General features: G+C 42.5%; 1 protein-coding gene and 2 pseudogenes across 5 annotated transcripts; 1 reads left to right on the top strand and 2 right to left on the bottom strand.

Moving 5' to 3' along the window:
- Window positions 1-36: 36 nt before the first annotated feature.
- TIAL1 (TIA1 cytotoxic granule associated RNA binding protein like 1) lies at window positions 37-19,907 on the bottom strand. Of its 5 annotated transcripts, none has more exons than XM_075533387.1 (12): window positions 19,392-19,907; window positions 12,251-12,347; window positions 7,717-7,866; window positions 7,430-7,484; window positions 7,152-7,239; window positions 5,223-5,298; window positions 3,917-4,025; window positions 3,229-3,324; window positions 3,056-3,140; window positions 2,745-2,868; window positions 2,267-2,406; window positions 37-432 (listed from the first exon to the last, which is right to left on the bottom strand). In XM_075533387.1, the coding sequence occupies exons 1-12, from the start codon at window positions 19,421-19,423 to the stop codon at window positions 306-308; spliced, it is 1,179 nt and encodes a 392-aa protein (XP_075389502.1). In that variant the 5' UTR covers window positions 19,424-19,907; the 3' UTR covers window positions 37-305. The 5 variants fall into 5 exon arrangements, with proteins under 5 accessions (XP_075389502.1, XP_075389503.1, XP_075389505.1 ...); XM_075533388.1 differs by having other exon boundaries at window positions 7,717-7,815; window positions 19,392-19,906; XM_075533390.1 differs by lacking the exon at window positions 19,392-19,907 and adding an exon at window positions 16,902-16,920 and having other exon boundaries at window positions 7,717-7,815.
- Window positions 19,908-20,332: 425 nt separating this feature from the next.
- On the top strand, window positions 20,333-21,756 carry LOC142428684 (small ribosomal subunit protein eS4, X isoform-like; annotated as a pseudogene).
- Window positions 21,483-26,692, bottom strand: LOC142428685 (large ribosomal subunit protein uL18 pseudogene; annotated as a pseudogene).
- Between the last annotated feature and the right edge of the window lie 836 nt (window positions 26,693-27,528).

Below are 27,528 nucleotides of genomic sequence, written 5' to 3' on the forward strand. Positions count from 1 at the left end.
ATCCAAAATGTATCACCCACTTCTATTATATCAAAATTTGAAGTCAGAATTGTCTTTATTGACTTTATTTTCGTTTTTGTACACAAAGAAAAATCATGTTCATATCCATCATGAACAAAAACTTAAAAAGGCAGAACTAGAAGACATGTGTCCTTCACCAGAGCAAAGCTGTGCTAAGGGTCCAAACATTTCAAGGTTTAAAATAAATATCTTCTTTTTCCGATGTCTACTTTCCTGTCTTCAGAGTGTCACAGGAAACCGAAGCCTATCAGGAATCACAATTTTGCTTAAGAGTCCCGGCTCGCTCACTGTGTTTGGTAACTTGCCATACCGTATCCAGCTTGGTTTGGAGGAGGTATTACAGGGGGAGGAGCTTGTCCCTGGGGAGGCTGAGCACCAAATCCACCCATCCAAGCAGCAGAAGGTGATTGACTTGGGAATGGAAAAAAAACACATCTTCAGCAAACAAAGGAGAGAAAAATCACCTATGCATTTTTACCCAAATCTAGAAGAGCCTGCTCAGACAACTACCCATCAAAAAACCTACACCAGATAGAGCAAAGGAAAAATAATACATGAAGAGGCTTCAAAGAGTATGTGGAAAAATGGAAACAAAAGATAGTGGAATTTTTTCCATGAACTTTTTGAAGCCTCCCAATATGGGTAGAATATAATCTTCTAATAGGAATACGATTACTTGTAGTCGTAAAACTTTTAAGATAACCACCTTAATGCTAACTCTTCTCCACAGGTTATCTGAAAACTAATTTTTAAAAGTGATGACTGCATAATAGTGAGTGAAATAAGACAATCACAAAAAGGCAAATGAGACCACTATTGCAAATATCAAACAAACAAATACACAAGCAAACAAAAACAAGAAAAGAAATTCTTAGATGGTACTAGAGATGGGAGGGAAAGGGGAAAGCCACCAGGGCCGGGGGGTAGGCATGGGTTAACCTGGGTACAAGGGAAGGTGATAGAGGCGGGGGAAGATGCTGGGAGAGTCCAAGAGTTAAGGGCAACAAAGGTAAACAGATACTGCTGCATAAACACAATCCTGCAGGAACAGTGCATGCAGACTGAACAGGTACTGGCTGGAGAGTGGGATCATACTCACAAATACCCCTAGGCTTTAACAAAGGACAGTTCTGCATGTGCATCTAACTGAGCTGCGAATATATTCATCAATGGGGCAAAGCACACAGGGGACAAAGCTATGAAAACATCTCAGACATATCCACACACTCTTAAAGAAAGAGTCACTGGGCTGTCCTCTATCTCATGCTGGTTAGCAGCAACTACGGTCTAAAATGCTTGTGAATAGCTATCTAACGCACAACTATTGACGGCAGGAAAGCAAAGTGTGAAGAAAATCTAAGAAACATGGAAACAAGTAGCCCAATGGAGTCACGGACCATGAAAACATCGATTTCCAGGGCCAGTTACCACCACCACCTGTTCTGCCAAGGACCACACAGAAGTCCTAGATGGAGCGAAAGAACAATGTGGAACAAAACTCAAAACCCCAAGAAGACCAGGTTTACTGATCAGCAGACTGGGGAGACTCCCTGAGATTATGGCCCTTAGTTACTCTTTAGGTCTGGAAATGAACTCAATTTGCTGTTTTTAGCCAAATAGACAGGTCTATTTGAGATCAAAAGGACAGCATTCACGCATGGATAAAGTTCACAAGTGTTTGAGAAGGAGGTGTGGAGATAAACGGGGAGGACGTGGGCTGTGTGCTGGGTACTCTAAAGAGTGGTACACCGAGTGGGTTACAATCAGTGAGATCAAACAAAACGTGTGGATCGTTGAGTGGAAGACCCATCTATACTGTGTAAACCTTGACTCAAGTCACAGTACAAAGCTAAAAAGAGAATGATCAAATTTCCAACACATCATTTACCCACTCTATTGCACACATAACACATAAAAACTTCAAGCAAAAGTTCGTGTGGAAAAGGCTCTCAAAGGGGCACGCACGAGCAGTACAACAGAGCAACTCATTCTAGTAACAAAAGGGGAGAAAAGGGTATCAGATACATTTCAGACAATTATCTTTTGTGTGCAAAAGTAAACACACCAGAAATGTGAACAAGATTCTGCTAACACCTTCATGAATTACATTTTATAAGATGTGCTTCTCTAATGTGTACGATGCCAACAGCTCAGTGGATTAATTTATGCTTATTGTCCTTATGAAATGTCACTAAAGCATTTTTCAGACTCTTATTTGCTTCTGTACTACAAGAACACAACTTACTCGACTCCAAATCCTTGTTGATTCCATGGCTGGCCATATACTCCATAAGGTGGGACTTGCCACCCATTTGCCATGTACTGCCCATACTGTTGGGGGTTTCCATACACTTGGCTCCATTGGCCCCACTGGCTGTAGTCAACCTAGGAAAGAGCAAAGGAATGTTTCAGGAAACAGGAAAGAAAGACTGCATTTGAAGAAAGTATGGGAGACAAGGAAGAGACAAACGAAGCACCCTTATGTGACTAGGATTCTGTTATCTATCATTGTCTAAGCTTATTGGGGTGGTGACACCTGTGAAAAGAAAGTATTAAGATTCAGTTAATACCGCAAAAACAATCACTTTTGAAATAGCATTAATAATATCAACTGAAAGGAGCTACAGATGCATTATTATCGGGTTTTGTTATTTTCGGAGTTTCCAGAGTCTGTGTATATATGTAGGGTGGATACTAGTATGTTTTATGAGAAATCGAATTACCTGTTGGAAATTCTTAGTCATATCAGGAGATTCTTTACCCCAATAGCATTTGACAACATGGCCTTCAATCGCGGTGCCATTCACCGAAACAATGGCATGGGCTGCGCTTTCGTGGGTTGAAAATCTGAGAGGAAGACAGTAAGATTTTGTTTATTTTTTAAAGACTTAACAGAGTAAATCGTACAGAAATCCATTAGCTGATATTTGCCAGTTGGTGTTTTTCCTAAAGTACATTAATAAGCAGTTGATCTTGGAGTCAAGTGAACTAACGGAAAGGCCTGGATCAAATATGAGTCATGATGAATTTTTACCTGACGAATGAATAGCCCTTCTCTGGAAAAACTCTGATTTCCATAATTTGCCCAAATGGTGAGAATGTCTGTCTCATAAGCTGATCTGAGGAACAAAAACAAAATACTCAGGCATGGGTATGCCATGAAAGAGATACCGAACGAGAAAGTGACCGGAAAGCAAAACGCTGTACCTGTTAACCCGGAAGCAATTCCTCCACAGTAGACAGTACAATTTTTGGGGCTTGACTGGTTTACTACATCTTCAAATCTCAACTGTTTAGTGTTGTCTGTATGCAGAGAAAAAACAAAAATGCTAATTATTATTCAATATTACATTTGTTAAGCACCATCTACTTTAGAAAAAAAGATTCTATGTTTTGGGTGATAACTGACACAGTAAGTCAGGTTCCCATTTACCATCTACATTTTGTCTACAGCAGTGGTTCTCAACCTGTGGGTTGTGACTCTTTTGGGGGTCGAATAACCCTTTCACAGGGCTTGTCCAATTTATAACAGGAGCGAAATGACAGCTATGAAGTAGAAACGAAAATAATGTTATGGTTGGGGGTCACCACAACGTGAGGAGCTGCATGACAGGGTCACGGTATTAGGAAGGTGGAAAACCGCTGGTCTGCAGTAGGTGCCACACTGTCTCAATAGGCAGGAAAAAAGAGAAACTTTTCCGGTAATGCCCTGATTTGAAACCAAGTGGTTCAGTTCCAAAAGTAAACCCACTGAAGCCCAGGCTTCTCCAGACAATCACACTCCAGATGGAGTGAGCCTTGCCACGCTCCTAACACGTTAAACTTTAAGAAAGACATGGGGTAAGGATCTTATGATGAATATATGATTTTAACATAAACAGCAGGCATGGCTTACTTTCTTGTGTACTTTTTGGAGCAGGTGGCTTACGAGTGGCCCAATTGGTTCTGATTTGACGACCACCCAACCACTGACCTCCCATATGCACAATTGCATTTTCGGCGTCCTACAGAAAGAAGAAAGCAATCACAAACAAAAAAAAAACAAAACACTGATATCAAAGCCTAAGGGAAAACTAATATCGGCACTGCTAGAATCAATAAATCTCACTAGTACATTCACTGAGCATTCTAAAACAATCAAAATGAAACTCCACAAAAAAAAAAAAGGTTCCAAATTGATTCATTAAACGGTTTTTATTCTTAGGTTTCAATATACCAGGGCAGCATTTAAGCATCCAGTGAAACCCACTGTCAACAAGTTGATTCTGACTCAGAGTGCCTTTATCTGCAGAGTAAACTATGCCATACAGATCACAACACTGTACGTGTTTATGGAAGCAGACTGCCTCATTTCTCCCACAAAGCTGTTTGTGGGTCAGAAGCAACGGGAGGGTTTGAACCTTTGACGTTAGGTTTAGCAGCCAAGCGCTTAACCATTGTGCCACCAAGGCTCCAGTGGTCTAGTCATAACAAAAGCATTTAGATGATCAGAATCTATGTGGACTTGCAAAAGATCTTAGCAATGATGGGAATTGATGTCTGTCTTATTTTACTGCTGCAAACAAACGCAGTTCCAATGCTGAAAATTTCCTCAAATTCCAGTATTAAAGCCTACTTACCGTATATGCTCGAGTATAAGCCAACCCGAATATCAGCCGAGGCACCTAATTTTACCACAAAAGCGGCATAAAAAATATGCTGAAAAACTAGGCTTATACAAGAGTATATGGTAATTTTTTAATTAATGACAATGAAAACACGGAGCTATGCTGATAGCCTCTCTTTAAAGAATATATGTAAATATCAAAATGACTGGTTTAAATGTTCATATATATAACTTACCACATGCACATTTGAGTTATAACAGTATAGTTAATAATTAAGTTTTAAAGTAGTTTCTTATGGTTAAGACTAAACAGAATTTACTCTACCCCCTCAAATTCTCAGATCAGAGTCACTTATTCCAGTTTGGGGTCTACTTTAGCATCAGCATATCTTACCCTCACCAGCACACACCTTTCAATAACCCACCTTACAGCGTCACTGCCCTGTATCGTCGCAGGTAATTATTTCCAGTGTACAGAAAAAGGGAATGCATACGCTCTCTCTCAGTCACACACAACATCCCAACACTAATTTTGGATAGATGTTAATGACTAGATCTAGCATTATACAATTTGAATTTAATAATAAAAACGTACCAGTTTGTTATAAAAAGATACAAAACCATAGCCTTTGGATTTCCCGGTCGCCATGTCTTTAACTACCCGGGCATCCCTGTGAAAAGAAGCACAGCTAAATGAGGGAAGTCGGAGTTACCCTCAAAATAAAAACTAAAAGGAACCACACACACTGTATTGTGAGCATTTTTAAAAATAAAACTCCAGTTAGCCCTAATTAACTACAGCCATTCCTGAACTCTCCCTAATGTTTCTTTACCTGTTAGAAAAAAGCAGTAGGACAAAAACATGTAATAAACATGCAACCTAATCAAATAGCCTGTGCTTTCTATACTAAATGCTCAGCTTTGAAGATTAAAAGGAACAATCGTCTTCTCTTCTAATACTCTATTGGCTAGTGTCTTCTACGGTTTACTGAGGCTATAAATTACTGTAACAATGCTAACTACTTTACCATGCAATCTCTAAATAGTTAAATGTCTTCTGCCTAGTGATACAAAATATATGAAATATTAAAAAATTGAAAAAGAGGAAAAAATAGGAATTAAAAAGGCATACATGGCCTGTTAACAGATTTCTTTATTTTTCTTGGTCAATTCTCTACCATCATTTTGGAGTTTGGGCAGCTGTAAATTTTGAAAAATTGACATTTTCAGAAATTTAAGAAAGGAGAATAAAAAACTAACAACAATGCTAAGCACACCAGTACGAAAACAACAAATTTACACAGAAATTTTAGTGAGTAAGTTAAAATGATTGGAAATATAGAACTCCACTGAATATAGAATGTTAAAATGTAAATACTAAAATATGTATATATAAATAATGTATAATAAGAATAAATAGAAATGAGAAAAAAATCTACAACTGAGTTCCAGTGTGCACAGTTCCTTGCAGTTAGCCTTCAAGATCCTGTCCATTCTTATGAGCAATTCTGCAAAATAACCAGAATGCTATTACTTTTAATTGTGACTTGGACTTTAAAAAACTGTAGGTCTCAGGTATAAATAAAGATCGAAAAACAGCAACCTGTATCATTCTTCATATTGATTTTTAAAACAGTACTACTTACCACATTTAGTGATTAAAAAGCAAAGCAAACATCAAAATAGAAAATTAACAATTAAATCTTTCAATTAAATATATAGAACAACAAATTATATAAAGAAATTGTTGTTCTTAGTTGGAACATATTCCTGTAAAGTAGTATTAAACCATTTAATTTAGATTCACAGGAAGCAAACATATAAACTGGTTTTATCCAGAAAGATAAATGGTGATAAACATTTTATAGAACTTTTAACTTTCAAATATATTAGATCAAGAGCATAAAATTTCTTAAAAAAACAAATTACATTTGCCCTCTAACTAAGCAAAATCCAAAACCACTAACCAAAATACCTAATTAACCCCACCCTATGACTCCAATATCGAAACATTTTAATACTGTACGATGACCATTTTTCACTATGCTAAAATATCAAAACAATTATTATAATTAAATATAGACATTTCTAATCTAGTCACAATACACCCAAGGATTTATCTACTTTCCACCACTGATAAACTCCTCCCCATATATGTTTTAAATATGCAGTGTAAATCATTTATTTTTAGTACGCCATCATCCATAACCATCGAAATTATGAAAATATTGACAAAAGTTAGACTTTGAGAGGTTTTTTCTATCCAAACATCTGCTTAAAAGATAACAAACAGAATCACTTAAAAATTTCAAACACATTTTGTACAGGATTAGGTGAAAACAAGACCCCTCCCCCCCAAACACTGAAATGACATCAACATTTCAACCACATCTATGACTCAAAAAGAAAAGAGACACAGACAAACAAACCCCACACTAAGGAAAGAAAATCTGGCTTCCAATACAAGTTAATTATTACAATTTTGCCTATCACTACTTAGTATAATATTGATTATGATACTTACGATATTTTACCAAAGGGGGCAAATGCGGATTTGATATCTTCTGTTGTAATTTCTGGACTCAAATCCCCAACAAATACGTGGAAGTGATCTGAAAAGAAAGCATTTGGTAATCAAATACTCAAAGAAGCCAGCTACCTTTTTTTAGGGGGGGGGGCTGGGGGGGTGGCGGGGGAAGACACGGGACCCAACACTGAAAGAGGGGAAATGCTATTTGGGCAGGTAAAAAGTTACAGGTCATTTCAGAACTCTTCCACACAAACTGCAGCAGGAGTACTTACTGGAAGTATCTTTTTTCTGGCTACTTGGTGTTGTGGCCCAGTTTACTTTGACTTCCTAAAAATAAAGATAGTATTTAGTCCAATTATTAAGTATATCATGTTATGAATCCTAGTATGACATAGCAATTCACTTATCAAGCAGGATTTGGTCATGTAAAAGCATTTGGCTGAGTAAGGCAAAACCATCCCCCAGCAGTAAAACTTAGGAAGAATTAAAATTTGACATGCGGTACACACACATACACACACACTCATTTTGTATGGGTTCCATCAGTCGATGACCTTACCTTTCCCAAAATTTTTCTCCCATTCATAGCAGCTAATGCAGCAGCTGCATCCCTGTGTTCATAAAATTCCACAAAGCAATATGGGTCATTGCTTGTATGCTGCAAAACAGAAAATCCAACAGAAGAGTTGACCCTTCTGCTATCGGGTTGCTGAGAAGAAAATCCAGAAAAAACATTACTGACAGCTAGGATTGGACACAGTGCGACCGCATATGCTTACGAAAGCCTAGCACTTTAAAGACCTGACACCGCAACTGCACGGAAGCCACACCATAAAAGCAGTCAGTGTGGACTCATGACTATCCGTGATTAATTAATACATCTTACTGTTAGGATGTTTCAGATAGATATAAGCAGACACCCCCACCAAAGACTAAAGACAGAGCAATGAAAAATGTACAATGCAAGTCTCCACTTTTAGATTTCATGGCTATTTGTGGAGGTACTCAATTAACTCACCGATAAAGATCAACATTCAGACTTCTGCTGCAGTATGTTACACACGGAACTGAAATGTATTCTGGACCAGACAGATGCTCCCACTAAGACTTTTGAGAGATGAGGACCACTCCTTACCACTGCTTTACTGCTCTACATTTTTAAAAGGATGAATCCTATTTATAATCCTTCCTTCTTAAACTGTATCTCATGGCTACTAATAACAATGGAAAGAACCAAACTTGACCATCATTATTCCTGAGAAAAACCTGGATTAGGTCTGGAAACGACAATACTCTTTCAAAGATTCAGGGGATTCTATATATTTTCTTTTCTGGGCAAGGCAAGAATAAGCAAAGAAACTGAAAATTCAAGATTTATAACCAACTACTGAAATCAATATTCCCATATAATAGAGAATCCATATACTTTGAATTTGACCTTCCCTCAAAACAGCAATAGAATAGTGATGAAGAATTTCTGGAAATGTGTTAGAATAAAATATTCTAAGACAAAGTTATATTTCTATATCCATGAAATCCTTATTCTTATATATTCTACAACAACATCCTGGTTGCCAGTAGGTGGCAAACAGAGATTTATAGACTATGAAAAGTAGCTAGTGCTATTAGCTACTTACTAAATGACAGCAATGTTATCATTTATCATGGAAGTTAATTTCTACATAATTATGGCCTATATAGAAATGTTATCTTTTTAGGTCAGGTTAAAAAGGTTCATCACTGTTCGACATGAAATGCCCTAAAAGGATGATATTGATAATGTAGATTTCTACTTGGACTCAGAAGGGAGAAAAACGCCAGACAAGTAAACCATCTTTAAAACAATCTCTCTCTCTTCCAGGGACAGTTTAGAAGAAAAATAAAGACTGAGATCCTAAAACAATCGGGCCGAGGCAAACCCTAGGCATTTCGTGAGGGGGGGGGCCACAAATGTGATCATTAACACCAACACCAGCACTATTAGAGTTCTCATACAAACCCCTAATGTGAACGTAGTTCTCAGAGGGAGAGAAAGAACTGGGGGAGGGGGACAGGGATGCCAGGAGACGGTGAAGACAGAGATATGTCTCCAAGCAAACCTATGCACTTAAAGGTTCTTATGAATGAGTTGATATTGACCAGTAATGTTCACTGAAGGAAGGATTAAAGAGCAAGTCTACCGACTGACCTCAAGTCTGCCTGGCAGGCAGCAGGCCAGCTCCCAGTCAATGCCCCTTCGTAATCTAACACTGAACTTCACAGAATTTAAGACACTTTTTTTAAAGCCACATCCCAAATGTCCACGATGTTATAATTTTTAAAATGTTTACTTTAATCAATAATATACTTTATTATAGGTAAATGGGGAAGCTTAAATCCAACATAGAGATCTAAAGTAAAAAACCACAAAACTAAGGAGAGGAAAAAGGAGATATCTTGATAAATTCACTTAATCAACCAGAAGGCCCGCGCTCTGGCTTTTGGAAGCTCCCCGTGTCACACCATCGCCAGGGTGCTTACCTCCATTAGTGCTGCCACCAATTTGTTGAATGACATAAAACGTCAAGACAGAAAAATATTAGCGTTCACAACTTATTTAAAAGTCCTTATCTAAGTAGTTCTAGAATAGGGATACATTACAAGAATCCTTTTCAAATCTTTCTATCCCCCAACTGGTGGGGTAAATCCATAAGGTTTTTTCTGGTACTGTTTGGATTAAATATTGTTAAAATAGTCTTTATCAAGTATTTCTCAAAAATTTTTAAATTACTCTTCTCTCTCACATCCCATTCTCTCCTACATCTTCTCTAGGTGAAAGCCAGGGCCACTCTGTCACATCCTCCTGGATACCGCTTGTCTTCATCTTGACTTCCAAGCAGTGGCAGTGACTCTCCACCTGGGCTCCCCCGTGCTTCTTTTGGTTTTCATGTTACCTCACTGGAGACTTCCTCAGATGATGGATCTTCCTCTTGCCTCGACCTCCTCGGGTTGAGGCAGCCCCGGGCTCAGGCCTGTGCCCCTCTAAACCTCTCTATGTCTTCTCGGAGGTGGACAAATTATACAGCCTCACATATCTGCAGCAGTGGTCTCTCCACACTTCCAAACCAGTATATCCAAATATCTATAGAACACATCCATCTAGGTGTCTACCTTAAAATCAAACAATGCCTGATTCCCATCACCCCTATTTTAGTGACTAGTAGGACAATTTACACAGACACACAAACATAAATCGAGGGCTTTCTTGCTTGTTTGTTCTGCCTTACTTCCCACAGCTAATATATTCCTAAATTCTACCCCCAAATTCACCAACCTTTTTCTCTACAGCTGCTACCCTGGAGTAGAAGCCCTCATGATTTCTTACCTAGACAGTGAAATATACCCTGCTGCCCCTGCCCCTCCGGTCTGTTCTCCACACAGTCATCTCAAAACGCTACTACTGCAGCCAGAATAAAATCCAGCCAGTGCCCGCAGGGACTCCACACCTTGCCTGCATCTCTGGACTTGTTTCCCACCATGCCCCTCCATCACTCACCAGCTTCCAGCCATCCTGGTCTCTGGTTCCAGAGCACACCAAGCTCACTTCCAACTCGGGGCCTTTGCATTTGTTCTTCCCTCTGCCTCCAACTTTTAGCATAGGTGGCTCCATCTTGCTATTCACGTCTTAGCTCAAATAGGTGACACCTGCCCTACCTCCCCTCTCATCACCATGGCAGCATTCTGGTTTATTCTCTCCAGCTCTCACCCCTCTCTGAAATGATCTTACATATTTGCTTATTGATAATACGCTCATGAAGATGAGACCTCACAGGCACCTCATTTGTCTGGCTCTCCACTATTTCCCCAGAGCTTTGAATAACACCTAGCACAGAGTAAAATCTCGATTAATGATGAATGATCAGAGGGGAAAGGAAAACTATCCACCAGAACAAAATGATGACTGTCGTTCATTAGGAAGATGATCAAAAGGCCAGTCTGCTTAGTTTTTTAGAGGCTTCCCTCAATCTCGGGACAACATACACTTTTTATTTACATGGCTCTGCTTTATGCCAGCTCCCAATCTAGCCTCCAACCAAGGCACAGGCTCTGGTTTTCCCTCTTTCTCTCACAAGTGCTGCTAAACCGAATCGAGGCTCTTTTCTCCACCTACTAGAATCCCTTTCCCCCAAATCCCTTTCAAACCTGTTCTCACTACTACTCTGCTGGGCTTCGGTGTAGATGCTGATTCCTACAAGAGCCTCCCCAATCCTCCTAGCCATGTCCTGGATCCCCTAGCTTCCCTCTGAGCTCCAACAGTGCCCTCAGCTGCCTTCTCCAGCAGTGATTATTTTCTTGGTTTCCCTGACTTGTTGCCGGAATTCTGTAAGGCTAGGGAGTTCCTCACCACTGTTCCCCTCACACCTACATAGTAAACACTAAGGGGGAAAAGTATTAACAAAGAAACAAAAATACACGGAAAAAGCAAAACAAAATAGAAAACCTGAGTTTCTAGGCATTGTTATAATGTCTACACCTGAGAAATATAAAAACTGAGTGACTTTTGAAAAACAAAACAAAAAACCCTGAGAATAAGATTATTAACCTAAGAACTTAAATACCTTTGACGACATTGACACAAAGTTGTCTGGTTAGCATTTACGCAAAGTATAAACACTGTACTGTGCTGCTCCACAAACCTGATAATCTGCTCTTTTATATAAAATTATCTTTAAATGTCTCCTCTCTAATGCAGTAACTTCTTCCTGGACTTAAGAAATTCCACCTCCTTTGCCACTATTCTGAGATAAGCTCTGTGGGGCCATCTACTCAGTCCTACAGCGTTTGCTATGAGTTGGAATTGACTTGCCAACGGAAAGGTTTGGGGGTTTTAAATCATGCAGGATGATCACCCAAGACTAGTAGCACAGAAATGTCACCCTTACAAGTAAAACACCAGTCTACACAGTGTGTCAGAAAACCAAAGGGACAACCATGAATTTCTTTCTGAGAACATGTTCTGGCTTAAAATTACTTTTAAAAAGGATACTAATCATGGATCTCAAAATCTTAAACTCCATGCTAATTGAGAGCACACAGAATTGAGAAGATCTTACCTCTGTGATCATTTTACAGCTTTTACAGGGTCCAATCTGACTAAATAACTGAAGGATAAGGACTTCGGTCACATCTCTGGAGAGGTTACCTACGTATCTGTACAAGAAGGAAAAACAAAAACAATCAAGACATTGTCCTTCAGCTGACTCTCAGTTGTTATCATTGAATCCATCATGTTATCTTTTAACAACTTCCTGTCTCCAACCCTAATTTAGGAAAGTAGTAATTGTCCCGAAGCTAAAGTACCACCTCAGTGCAGACACTGTAAAGAACTAATGAGTGTAACCTTGCACACACCAAAGATGTACTATTCTGCTCCCTCTCTGAGGGTGCTTCAAATACTCTGAAAAAACAGAATGAAGAGATAGTGGGTTTTCCCCCATGAACTTTTTGACGCCCCTCTGATACCATTTTCTAATTTTATTCTGTTAAAAATTACAACTATTCTCAATATGTGAACTGCAGGTTTTGGACAAGACACATCACTCTAAATAATAACAAATACTGATTCATTAAAGCACTTGAATAGGACATTAAAAATAAGGTGTATCTTAGACTGCAACCAAAGCAATCACACGAACACAAAGGGAATTAAGAATGGAGTTATTAACACACAGAGATGAGAGGCACGCCCCCCCTTTTCTTTTTGACACAAATTGTTATCCATGATAAATATCTTCACTTCTTTTCCTTTGTTTTAGGAGTGCAAAGTAAAATCCAAAATTATCTTATTTCGGCATCAGAATCAAAAAAGTACATCTTATGATTAGGGCAAAGACTGTACAGATGTGCTTTATACAACTGATGTATGTATATGTATGAACTGTGAAAAGAATTGTATGAGCCCCAATAAATTGTTAAAAAAAATTTTTTTTCTTAACAAATGAGACCCCCCCCCAAAAAAAAAGAATCAAAAAAGTACATCTTTATACAGACAAAAAAAGAAAACAAATATAAAATTTCCTTAGAAATTCAGAAAAAATGAAAATACATATATAAATTCCACTAATGGCATTTATAAAGATTGAGGCCCCCCCCCCAATTACAAATTAAATACATGTATTTCATACCAAAATGTTGAACTGCAGAGGAAGTTAAAAAAAATTTTGGAAGTTTAAATTTTTTTTAAAGTACTTAAAAACCTCCATTGAGATGATCACCTTGTACCATGGATTGATCACAGTACACCGCCAAAGTTTATTACACCTGTAATAAGCCACCCCACAAACCAAACAAAATTTGTAAAATTCAACAGTTTCTTGTGGAAAGCAAAAGGACCTAAGTTTTATTTTCCTAATATATAACATCTGGAAACTGAACACTTAGCCCAAAATAAGCCGACATCCACCGGTTGCCATAGTAAATACATAACTGCTTTCAGATGGAAATGGTTGAGGCCCACAACACCATCTTTTCCTTAAAATTAAAGAAAAGCTCATCCCGGGTGGGCCAGGCAGTGACAGACTTTTTCCAGCAGTCGCGCAGGGTTAGAGGATTATGAGCTGGCCACACATATACTAAGTGCTTGTCCCAGTTCAGCTCACAAGATTCGTGAGCCACTGTTCACTGACTGATTTCTTGTTGTACAAAATAAACCAATGTATAGGAAAATGCATTAAGTGGCCTTCAGCTACCTAATGTAAATGTAAAGGTCTACCTATGACACCTATAAGCAATCAAAGAGGAACGAACAAAATGATTCTTCACATGTGCAAGTAGCAAAACTGAATCAGAATTACCAGCTTAATAACATTAAATTTAAGTAAGTAAAATGTACATTAACAAAAAAATTTACACTATTGTTTACCCATAGGTTCCCCCCACTCCCACCCCTCTGGAAAAATCTCAATACTCATCACAGTAAAAGCTGTTACTATTTAATAGTAACCAAAACCAAACCAAACCAAGGCGAGTGCCATCAGATGGATGCCAGCTCACAGTGAGTGACCCTATAGGAAGGACAGTTTCTGAGACACTGACTCTATGGGAGTAGCCACCAGTGGCTGGTGGTTTCAAAATGCTGCCCTTACAGTCAACAGTCCAGTGTGCAAATCCACTATGACACCAGAGGTCCTCGACAATCCAATCAAAGCATTTCGCATCCACTATGACCAATCAGTAATAGTTTGAAGAATTTCTAGGGATACATTTAGATATATTATTTCTAGCACAAGTGCTCAGGGGTAATATATCATTAGGTAGAATAACAGAAATGCAACTTTAAGGTTTCTTAAGTTTCAAGCATCTCCAGTAAAAGCTAAGAGATAAGAAGCAATTACAACTCCAAAAATAACCCCCACAGGCCTTCCACGCACCACGCTGGTTTTGTGCATTGAGTCCATTCTGACTCCTAAGGATCCTATACTGAGGAGTCAGACTGTCTCAGAAACGCTTCCATTTACAGGCACAAACTAACCCCAGGCCAGCCCTGTTCAGCATCCTGATTTAGCAGAATGAAAAGGGCCTACCATATATACTCAAGTATAATCGAGTTCTCCAGCACATTTTAAATGCAGTTTGTGAGGTAAAATGAGGTGCCTTGGTGGATATTTGGGTAGACTTATACTCGAGTATATATGGTAATTAACCAATTGCAATGAGGGACAACAGAAATGTAGGTGAAGGGAAACAGCAGTCAGTGTAAGATATGAAAATAATAATAATTTATAATTTATCAAGAGGTCATGAGGGAGGGGGCGGGACAGCTGATACCAAGGGCTGAAATAGCCAGTAAATGTTCAGAAAATGATGGCAACATATGTACAAATATGCTTGATACAACTGATGTATAGAATGTTATGAGATCTAAGAGCAGGGAGGGGGGGAAAGAGCTGTAAGAGCCCCCAATAAAATGATTGATAAAAAGGAGGGGGCCATAATTAGCTATTTATTTTACCTAAAATTTACCCAAATTTCAGACAGTCTTTCCCTTAACACAGAGTTCCATAGTTGATCATTAATTTTCAAGACACATTATGTAATGTTTAAAATACTGTACTGCTTAATTCATTACAAAATAGATACTAACAAAACTATTTAAGACAAATGCCTAACATCTGACCTTGTAAGAATGTCATTCCCTGGTAGCACAGTGGAAGAACACCTTTACTTTACTTTCCAAAATTAATTTTTAACTTTTCATCTTCTTTCTATTCTGGTCATACAGTTAATACAGTCTAAATTTTAAAGACAGACTGTCCACTTGAATATATACAACAGGGCTAGACAAATGGCTTAAAATCTTGCACCAAGAGGTCACTTAAATCCCAAATGATTATGCGTAAGAAAATAAAGAAAAGGCCTACCTTACCCATCATTTGTTTTCTAAGAACAGGCACTATAGGAATTAAAGCATCCAAATAGGAAAATGATGCTTTTATCCCTAACATCGGGGGTTAAACTCCAATCTGAGGCCAGAAACTTGGTGATTTCACAGTAGGCAAAAGTTCACATTGCCAAACTTCCTATGTCCAACTGCACAGAATTTTTAAGTTGAGAGCAATAGTGCCTTAAAATGAATCATAATCTCTGAAACACTAGTGGGGCTCTCCCTCTGATACGATGCCTACCAAAGGCCGAAATTACCAGCATTTCTTACACACAATAAACTGACTTAATTTAAATCACAATGCCTGCTTTTATTCGCGACAAATTCCCATCTAACAGATTTTGCAACAATACTCTTCAGTAGACCACAATTAACTGTTCAATTTGCCAATATTTCATTTTAGGGAAGAATCAGAATGGAGGAAAGATGCAGACAGTACAAGTGAAACAAACCAACTATGTCAGCGAACCACACGCATGAATTTAAGAATCAGAATGTAAGTTGAACCAGGGGCCTAATTATACTCACGATATAACAAAATCCATATCCACCGCCACCGAGGGGATTCCGACTCATAGTGACCACACAGGGGCAGACTATAACTGCCCCTTAGTTTCCCAGGGTGGTAGGTAACCTTTCGAGAAGCTGATGGCCAGCTACATCTTTCTCCCACGGAGCCACTGGTGGGTCTGAACACCAAACTTTCAATCAACAGCTGAGTGCTTAACTACGGGTCACCAGAGCTCCTTAATCCATGGTATAACGAGGCCACTTTGTATTTTCTTTCGCTCTTACCCTTAGATGCTCAGCTTGTCCTCTAAATCATGAGTTATTGCCACCTTCTGACTGAGCTTCGACCATGAAGAACAGCAGTCAAGAATGGCACTGAGAATGTGGCATGATCCCAGATCCTCCATTCCTGCCACGGATTTTGGTGCACTGGGCAGATGAAGACAAACTCAAATACAGCAGAACAGGACTGCAATGTAGTGTCTCCTTAGGGACTCAGACAGACCATGGGTCAAGTAACTGCACTGCAAAGCTACCCCCAGCCAAAGCCTGAAATGAGTGCCCTAGAATGCCAGGGGGTGGGGTGGGGTGGGGTGCAGCAGCCCCAACAACAGTGTTACTTGGCAAGATTTGTTTGTTCAAGTTGCCCAATACATTTCACCCCCAAATAAATGTCGAATGGGAATGAAGACCACAGGAAAACAGCTTAAAGCTGTTGAGCTTTAGGTTCCACATCAAAGCAATTCTATACCACTTAAATGCCATCAGATAAATTAGTAATACTGTAGGTAATGAATAGTTAAAAGACCTACCTAGGCTATAAACACCATATTGTTTTCTGAAGATAGAACCATATGTCTTAGCTTGTGTGTGTCTGCAGGGAAAAAAACCTCACTAGTAACACACATGGATTTTAAGCAAACAGTTTAAGGTAAGTTTTGTTAAGAACACATTTAGAAACAAACAAAGCAAAAACATATTATAGCCACTTGAAACCCTAATATACAAATCACAAAGCAAAATATGGTCATAATCTCCATAAAAACAAAAGCTTGTAAGACATCAACCTCTAAAATAAAGTTCAAATTTTTCATTCAAGTTACTTGTATATAAGAGATTCCTTGGAGGAGAAATATGTAGAGGTATACTTAAAACAATCTCCTATGCATTCTTTTCACTAAGTTTTGACAAAAATCCTACCTGTGACATGTTTGTATCTCAATACTTTACATTTCAGGGGCTTAAAAATAAAAATCAACAGACCACACCATGGATGACAGCAGTAGCTACCTATAATTTTAAATCAATTAAAATGTTTAGAAAAAGAGCTTAATAGTAATTAAGTGAAAGAAGTATAGTCATTGTAAACTATTTATTGAGTACCTCTCTGACAGGGAAGTAAGCGCGGCAGGGTTAAGAGCTGGGAGGATGTCAACAGCCGTCTAAAGAGGCCTTTCTTAACAAGGAGAGGAGAGAGTGGGGGGAAAAAGGTAGACAAGATCGTCAACATGCACGCCTGACACGCAGGTACAACAAAGCTTCCGATGTCTACTTACTCTTGTGTATACAGGTCACATTTGTAGACAACCATGACACTGACCTTTTAAATGTGACTTAGCAGAGAAAGGGCAGAAGACTAGGGAAGAGAGTGGCAGCGTTAGCTTACTGGCCTATTACAGAAGGTCCAATGTGGTCTCCATCAGGTAACAATATATTAAAATTACTGTTAAGATACTGTCTGCAAGACCAACAAAGGGAGTCCTCTTTCTAGGAAAAAGACACGATGTTTATGAGAAAAAGGCTATGAAAATTTACCTATTTCAATAGCTATTATGATGCAATGATGACATCCCTGATTTTTTGGATACAAAGTAACTTTCATCTGCTCAATAGTGTGGCCTGCTGGCCCTAAATCGTTTTCCCAGATGTTTCTGGTCAAGCATACTTTGCTAACTACATACCAAGACTTGGCTTCCACACATAGATCTTCACAGGCAAATGTCAAGTTTGTCCCCATTCTCTCTCTTTTTTTGGAAGATAGTAATGTACACTTAAGTTGGCCTCCGATTCTTAAAACAGTATGACTGATTTTTTTTAGTAGAGAAGCAGAAATGAAAAGCCTGCCCATAGGGCTGAATCGTGCAAAACCCAGCACCATTAATATTCAAGAGACTTTATCTTCTTCACGGATTTCTTGGTTAAGGTTGAAGAGATGAAAACTAATCCTGAATATCCAACTTCTTCTACCTGCTGCGCCCCCCCCCCCCCCAAAGCAGCTGCCCCATCAACCAGCAGAGCCAAGTGAACTATGGTCAGTCCTGCCCACGACAGGCAGGAGAGGCGAGAGAGACAAAGCAGTCTGGGCTGGGCCCCTGGAGGTGAGGCAAACCCCAGGGACCCCATTGAAACATTTCATTCCAAATTATTTGGCCTTATAAAACAAAAACAAAGGATGCGGGAGAAAGGCGTGCCACACTAGGGGGAATGGGGAAGACAGACGCTGACTCATCAGCTTCTGGAGGGAAGACTGGAAAACTGGAAGGATGGAAGGGGCGATCCATTCATTAGACTGGGCTCCGGGGTCTAATGCCACGGCCAGACTGAGCCCCAGAAGCCCCCCTGGACGGCAGGCCAGGACGCAGGAGCCAATTCCGCAGGTCGCAGGTAGGGAAGCACAGCAAGAGGCCACCCCCAAAGCGCGAAGGGGGTCGACCCCTGGCTGTCAGTGTGGCGGGGGCCAGCGCGCCGAGGGAACTTCGTCATCCCAGAAGCCGAGATGCTCGCGCGGCTCGAGGCGGCCCTGGGGCACTTCAAAAGTAGCGGGCACTCAGCGGGTGTCCCTGACAGCGTGGGCGGTGGCACGTGGGGCGCGGGGACAGGGGCTGGCCAGGCCAAGGAGGGTCCCGGGTCCCAGGAGGGCTGAGCTGGCGAGAGGAGCAGGGGCCGCCGCTGCAGACCCACCCCCGGCAGGCCCGGCCAGCCCCGGGCCCCGGAGAAGGGGCGCGGGCGCTTTCGCGGGCCTGACAGCCGCCGCCGGGCCTCGGAGAGGGTGGGGAGCAAGACGCGCGGGGAGGAGGTCGGGGCCAGCTCCAGACCCCAGGAAGTGGCTGTGCTTGGGGGAAGGGAGGGTTTCCCTTCCCAGGAAAAGGGGACCGAATGAGGAATGCATTTTGTGCCCGCGCGGCCCCGGCCCAGCAGCCGCCCCGAGTCCCGACTGGGGTCCCCGCTCTCTGGCTCTCCCCCTCCGCGTCCCGAGGAGCCCGGGCCTCTCGGCGACTGGCACCCCGGTCTCGGGTACTCACAGAGTCCGGGGCTGCCCGTCGTCTTCCATCATGGTGGGTGCGACGGAGCGATCCCGGGACAAGGGGGAGGGCAGGGCTGGGGAAGGGAGGGGGCGGGGAGGAAGGGGAGGGGGGTTCCGGGCGCCGGCTAGGGACAGAGGAAAAGGCACCGAACCCTGGTCTCGGGCTTTCTCCCCCTAGTCCGCTCCGGACACTGCGCTCCTACCAGGAGGAGCAGGAGGAGGAGGAGGATGAACAAAATGGCCGCCGCCACCAGCCAGGCAGGAAACGGGGCAGAGCGCAGGCGCGGCCCGCCAGGTCACCGCTCAGGCCGGCCGCGCTGGCCTGCGACGAGGACAACTGAGGGGCGAGGAGAGGGGGCCGCTGGGGAGATCCTGTGCCCGCTGACAACGGCTCACGTCGTCGATTGGGCCGACCGGCCCCCCTGAGCCCAGACAGCTCGAGAAGAGACCCAGTAAAAAGAGAAATCCCGGGAAGCAGAACTCTCTGGGAATTATGGTCCTGGAAATGAGAGAGGGAAGCGCTTCTCCAGAGGGCTTCTGGGAACTGTAGTGAGGAGGGCACCGCCGGCGCCCGCGCCGAGCTAGGACGCGAAGTGGAGACTTCTGGGTATTGTAGTCGTACGTGGAGACGTGCGGCGACCAGGAAGTCGGCGTGCTGGCAGAAGACGGGGAGAATAAAGGCGACGGTCCGGGGAGTGAACTACGAGTCCCAGAGTGCTTCGCGCGGAGGGCCGTCTTAGCTTGGCTCCGGGCATTTTAAGGCGCTTCCGTTGGTTCAACCTGAGCTGCTGCTCCGCCTCCATCAACCCCGAGAGCGGTTTCTTCAACTGCTGCTGAGGCAGCGCTCTTCCTCCGCGTGGTGTGCGAGCCGGGCGGCTTTGCCCATTCTTCTCTTAATCAAAACGCTCGCCCCACGGTTGTCAACGGTCGCCTCGCGCTATGTGTTGGAGAGAGGCTAGCCTGGCTGGGACCCCCGAGGGAGCTGGACCTGGGGCCGGGACCCCTCGGGCTTCCCACGGGCCCACCGTGTCCTATGGGTGTGTTTTCCCGCTCATAAGTATTCTAGATTGCGATAAGTTTCCAAGGTTAATTCATAATCAGTCCTCCTTGACAGTGACTTTTAGACCCAGTGTAAGGTGCCTTCTTAAATAAGTAAGGTCCCTTACATAATTCTTGGAGTAAAAAAAGAAATCCTAAGACGACTCAGGTGCACGAGAAGCTTCTTAAGCAAGCGCGAAGGTGCTCCAAGTCATTGGATGCTGGTCAAACTGGTGTCTTTGCTCCTCATCCATCCACTGGTCCCCACCAGCTGAGAGAGTCTCCCGCTGATCACTTTCTTAAGAAACAGGCTTACGTATGCTCTCACTGGAGATGAAGTTAACAAAACTTGCATGCAGCCGTTCATTAAGATTGATGGCATCGTCCGAACTGGTAGAACTTACCCTGCTGATTTTATGCATGTTGTTTGCATTGACAAGATGGGAGAGAATTTCCGGCTGACCTATGACATCAAGGGTCGCTTTGTTGTTCATCATGTTACACCTGAGGTGAAGGACAAGCTGTACAAAGTAAGAAAGATCTTTGTGAGCACAAAAGGAACTCCTCACCTCATGACTCGTGATCCTCACACCATCTGCTATCCTGATCCCCTCATCAAGGCGAATGACACCATTCAGATTGATCTGGAGACTGGAAAGATTACTGATTTCATCAAGTTCAACACTGGGAACATGGTAACTAGAAGTGCTAACCTGGGAAGAATTGGTGTGATTACTAAGAGACCGACGTCCCGACTCCTTGGATGTGGTTCGTGTCAAAGATGCCAATGGCAATAGCTTTGCCACCAGGGTTTCCAACATTTTCGTTATCGGAAAAGGCCACAAGCTTTGGGTTTCTCTTCCCAGAGGAAAAGGTATCGGCCTCACCATTGCTGAAGAAAGAGACAAGAGACTGGCTGCCAAACAGAGCAGTGGGTGAAATGATCTTTAGGTGATGTGAATAAGATAATAAATACTGCATACTTTTTTTAAAAAAAGAAAGGAAAAGAGATGTCCTTGGGGCCAAGATGTGCAGAGACTTAAGACAGCATTTACAGCTTGAGGACGGAATAAAGTCCTGCATGAAGATAATAGGGAGCCCATTCAAGCTGACTGTGCAGCTCTACAGCATTTGTTTCCACTGTCAGGGGCTCACAGTGCACCACCCTTCATCCTCACGTCAAGCACCTAAAAGGAGTCCTCAGGTGGCCCCCAAATTGCCTGGCAACCCATGAAGAAGTGCCTCGGAAAAACCACCTGGTGCTCTGCTCCTGACCTAGCCTTAAAAACCTTATGCAGCACAGTTCTGATGGGCTCACCGAAGATTTTCAGGAGTCAGAACAGCCTTGGCAGCAATTTGTTTTTCCTTTAAGCACTGTCAAGAGTCATTGGCTGCTCTAAGACAGGGCCAGGGCTCTTGGTTGCAGCATTCCTCAGGTGCAGCCAGCACTGGTCTGGGTGCTAGAGTGTGGTGATGCCTCACAGCTTTCAGCAACGCTTGCAGGCTGAGACAGACTAGAACAGTGGTTCTCAACCTCCCTAATGCCGCACCCCTTTAATTCAGTTCCTCATGTTGTGGTGACCCCCAACCATAAAATGATTTTCGTCGCTACTTCATCACTGTAATCTTGCTACTGTTAGGAATCAATGTAAATATCTGATATGCAGGATGTATTTTCTTTTTTTTGTTTGCTGCTTGAAATAGTTTATTGTATATATGTAATAAACCCTTATGGAAAATTATGGTTTGCTTTACCTCTCTGCAACCTGTTTCCTGAGCTCTGAGGAAGCTTGCCTTCTTCCAAGCTACCCGATCTTTCTTCTTGGCAAGAGACATTTTGGCACGATTCACCTCTTCTTTTTCACATCTCTCTTAGGCTTTTCCTCATAGACCGGATTCTCTCGTATAGCGGCCTGTGCTTCCTTGTACATCTCCTCCATCATGTCAGGAGTTGTTCTTTATGTAATGAGAAAATTGTTTTTTGTAAACATCTTCATCTTCCATTAGCTAGCGCATGTAGTCTGCGACATTCTGACCCAGGATGTGTTTTCGATGCACTTCTGCATTGAATTCCTTGCTTTCTGAATCATAACCTGGGAATCGCTTGGTACTATGAGGGATAGACAAGCCTCCGTCCACAGCACCCTTCAGAGCCCCAAACACTTTATTTCCAGCGGTGGTCCTGGCAAGGCCTGCATCCAGATAAGTGAAGGTACCAGGTTGACCATCAATGCTTTCCACATTGTATTCATCTCCAGTTACTTCCACTTGGCCTTCATAGATTTTGGCCATGCTAAACCTATTAAGAAGCCTGTGGGCCAGCAGCAGGCCAATACAATATGCTGCAGCATAATTGGTCAGGCCAACTTTCCAACCATACTTGGGAAGTTCGTGAGCATAAGCTGCTCAGACAATCATATCCCCTTCTATACGGCCATAAGCAATCTGGCAGATGATATTCCTGTTGGTTACACAAACTATCATCCTGCATTTGGGTGTATTGTACTTATTTTTATCTTGGATTACCAAGCGTTTTCGAGCACAATAATCAGTTTTGCCCTCTCGTCGTCTGGAAAAGAGCAGCGTCCTCGGATGGCCACAGACCCGCAGGGAGAGCGGCTCTACAGGGGGTGGGAAAAGGCGGAGGCCTGTGCGCAGGCACAGTATGTAGCATTTGTGATCAAGCAAGTGACATGTTAAAGAGTGCAGGATGTATTTTCATTGTTACAAATTGAACATAATTAAAGCATAGTGGTTAATCACAAAACAGTATGTAATTATATATTGTGAAATATTTAATTCTAATGACAAATAAATGGAAATTTGTCTTGAAGCATGGTGTAGCATGGGTAACAGTCTTTATGCCTGGTACTTGTATGTGGGCATATCTGCATGTGGGGGGACTCACCTGGAGACAGACAGAGGAGCAGTGTCTTGGTTCCTATGATGACCGAAAATATGTGTTGTTTTTTTCTAAAGAAATGGGTAGCCGGGGAACAGGGCACTAACCCACCCAAGGAGAGGGTATTGTTTATATCACCATGGGGAAAGAGGGACCAGCCTTCAACCCCATGCCCCAATATGTGAATGCAACATACCCACATGAAATAGGGAACCAGTAGAGAGGTCTGAGGGGCTGGCCCCAATCCCAACTATATGGACAACAGCCGCCCCTCCCCCCAGAAGAATTTACTTCAGAGGACAGCACTGAAGCTACAGCTCAAGGAGAGGGACATGTCTGATCAGAGCACATGGGAGCAAATGAAGGGGGAGGAAGAGAGAGCGGAGCATATTCTGGCCCTCTAAGCCTTGAGGACGACATCCCTGCTTACAGCAGCCAATGCACACAGAGGACCATATGTCCCCTACAGGGGACAAAACTGGAGACACAGTGTGGGAATTGCACCCCATCAGACCCCACCACACCAAGGCAAAACACCAAGCGTGTGCAAGATAACAGCAAAAGGAGCTGAGCAAGGAAGTCCCGAGGGAGTACTAAAAATAGACTTTGAGGCCAGGGCGTGGCATCCCATCAGACTTGACCTGAAAAACACTCCTAAAGGTCAACAAGCTGATCTTGAACTATTTACAGGCTTTTTGTTTGTTTGTTTTTAAAATAATTTTATTAGGGGCTCATACAATTCTTATAATCCGTACATCCATCCATTGTGTAAAGCACATTTGTACATTCATTCCCCTCATCATTTTCAAAACATTTGCTCTCCACTTAAGCCTCTGGCATTAGCTCCTCAGTTTTCCCTCTCCCATTTCCCTCTTCCCTCATGTACCCTTGACAATTTATAAATCATTATTTTTTGGTCATATCTTACACTGTCTGATGTCTCCCTTCACCCACTTTTCTGTTGTTAGTCCTCCAGGGAGGGGATTATATGTAGATCCTTGTAATTGGTTCCCCCTTTCTACCCCACCTTCCTCTACCCTCCCAGTATCACCACTCTCAGCACTGGTCCTGAAGGGATCATCCGTCCTGGATTCCCTGTGTTTCCAGTTCCTATCTGTACCAGTGTACATCCTCTGGACTAGCCGGATTTGTAAGGCAGAATGGGGATCACGATAGTGGGGGGATGGGGGGCTGAAGCATTTAGCAACTAGAGGAAAGTTGTATGTTTTATCATTGCTATAATGCACCCTGACTGGCTGCTATCCTCCCCATGACACTTTTGTGAGGGGATGTCCAATTGGCTACAGATGGGTTTTGGGTCTCCACTCTGCACTCCCCCTTGTTCACAATGATATGATTTTTTGTTCTAATGATGCCTGATACCTGATCTCTTCAACACCTTGTAATCGCTCTTCCATGTGGGCTTTGTTGCTTCTGAGCTAGATGGCCGCTTGTTTACCTTCAAGCCTTTAAGAACCCAGACGCTATATCTTTTGATAGCCGGACACCATCAGCTTTCTTCATCATATTTACTTATTCACCTGCTTTGTCTTCAGTGATTGTGTTGGGAAGGTAAGCATCATGGAATGCCAGTTTAAAAGAGCAAAGTGTTCTTGCATTGAGGGAGTATTTGAGTGGAGGTCCAATGTCCATCTGCTACCTTAATACTAAACCTATACATATATGCACATAGATCTATTTCCACATCCTCATATATAAATATATTTACATATGTACATGCCTTTACTTAGACCTCTATAAATGCCCTTTACTTCCTAGATCTTTCCTTGCTTTCCTTTTACTTTCCTCTTGTCCCACTATCATTTGGGTTTCAGTAATTCCTCTCAGTTACATTACCCTTGGTCACACCCTACCAGGCCTCCTACAGCCTCCTCATCACCGATTTGGATCACTTGTTCCCTTGTTCCTGGGTTTGTTAACACCACTTCCTTTCCCCCACCTACCCCTCTCCCATGTCCCCCCCCATTTTTTTCTCCTCCAGATTATTCATCCAGCCTATCTTATTTAGACAGACGTGTGGAGATAATAGCATGCACACAAAAAGACAGTAAAACCAAGCAACAAAATAAAACAAAACAACAGCAACAAGCCTATCACAAAACAAAACAACAGCAACAAGCCTATGACAAAACAAAACACAGCAACAAGAAAGAAAAGCTTGTAGTTAGTTCAAGGACTGTTGGCCTTTAGGAGTGTTTTCCAGTAGAGTCTGATGGAGCACCAAGCCCTGGCCCCAAAGTCTATTTTTGATATTCCTTGGGGACTTCGTTGTCCTGTTCCCCCTTGCTGTTCTGTTGCATGCCCTTATTGTTTTTCCTCGATGTGGTAGGATCAGATCGGGCACAATTCCCACACTGTGACTCCAGTGTTGTCCCCTGTAGGGCTATGGGTCAGTGAGGGATGTTGTGTCTCATAGTGGGGCCAGCCATATGGTCTTCTCTGTGGATTGGCTGCTCTGAGTGGGAATATGGTCCTCAAGGCTTGGTGGGTTTCCTCTAGTTCTTAAATGTTTCCTTCCCCCCACTATCTCGATCCTAATTCTACCTTACAAATCCGACTAGATCAGAGGAGGTACACTGGTACAGGTAAAAACTGGAAACACAGGGAATGCAGGATAGATAGATGATCCCTTCAGGACCAGAGTGGTGATACCAGGAGGGTGGAGGGTAGGTGGGGTCAAAAGGGGGAACTGATGACAAGTATCTACATATAACCTCCTCCCTGGGGGACAGACAACAGAAAGTGGGTGAAGGGAGACATCAGACAGTGTAAGGCATGACAAAAAATAATGATTTGTAAATTATCAAGAGTTCATGAGGGAGGACAGAGCAGAGAGGAAGGGGGAAAATGAGGAGCTGATACCCAGGGCTCAATTAGAAAGCAAATTTTGAGAATGATGAGGGCAAAAAATGTACAAATGTGCTTGACACACAATGGATGTATGTATGGATTGTGATAAGAGCTGTACGAGCTCCCAATAAAATGATTTAAAAATATATGTGTGCGTTTTTTGATGGTCTTAGGCAACCCCTGTGAAAGGGTCATTCCACCCTCAAAGGGGTCGCGGCCCATAGGTTGAGAACCATTGGGGGGGGAACCGCTTGGGGGGTGGGGCTACTGATAAAAAGCCATTGAAAACACTACTCTTGAGTCAGAATCAACTCAACAGCCTCTCATTTGGAAATGGAATTGTTTTTACTTCGGTTTTCTTTCTTTCTTCTTTTTTTGCTGACACGCCACAGAACCAAACGTGCATCCCTTCGGAATTTCCACATGAGCAGTTTGATGACACTGTTACCTGGTTCCCATTGGGTCCCTATCGTTTCAGTGCCATTCATGTCGGCTCTCTGCCCCTTGAAGCTCTCAGCTGTGCTCAGTATGACGAACTGCTGTCAGGTTAAGCTGCTGCAGGAAATTCTTTGTGGGAACCCTGTGTTAGAAACACACATTGTGTGTATTAAATGGGCTCAAGTCTATGCTCTAGGATCGCTTTAGTTCAAGGTTTAGAACTGATTTCCAGACATCCAGGAGTTTCCCTCTCCTTTCAAGTCATCCGGTTTCTACATACTAAAAAGACATTGTCACCCACCCGCCCTGTCCCCCAAAGATGGTGCTATCAGTTGTGACTCAAGGTGACCCTGTGTGTCTCAGAGGAGAACTGCGTCCCCTAAGGGGGTCTCCATGGCAGTGACTTTTCAGAAGCCAATCACCGGACTTTTTTTTCTAAGGCAAGTCTGGTGAATTTGAACCACCAGCCTTTTGGTAAGTAGCCCAATGCTTACCTGTGTGTGCCACCCAGGGGTTCCCCCCAATGAGTGTTATATTGTTAAGTGCTGACTCACAGTGACCCTCTGGACGACATAGGAAATGCTGTCTGGCTCTGCACCATCCTCAGAATCTTGATCTGCCTGAACTCATTGTTGCAGCCACTATGTCGATCCATTTTGTTGAAAGTCTTCTGTTTTTTTCACTGAGCCCCTACGAAAGCTGATTTCTTTTTCCAGGAACTGGTCTCTCCCGACAACATGTTCAAAGCACGTGAGGTCTCTCCATCTGGCTTCTAAGGAGCATTCTGGCTGTCCTTCCAAGACATTTGTTTGTCCTCCTGGTAGTCCATGATACTTGTAAGCTCCGTCACCAACAACATCATCCAAAGGCATGAGTTCTTCCGAGG

Source organism: Tenrec ecaudatus, chromosome 16 (genome assembly GCF_050624435.1).
Source record: "Tenrec ecaudatus isolate mTenEca1 chromosome 16, mTenEca1.hap1, whole genome shotgun sequence".
In the NCBI taxonomy this organism is placed as follows: Eukaryota; Metazoa; Chordata; class Mammalia; order Afrosoricida; family Tenrecidae; genus Tenrec; species Tenrec ecaudatus.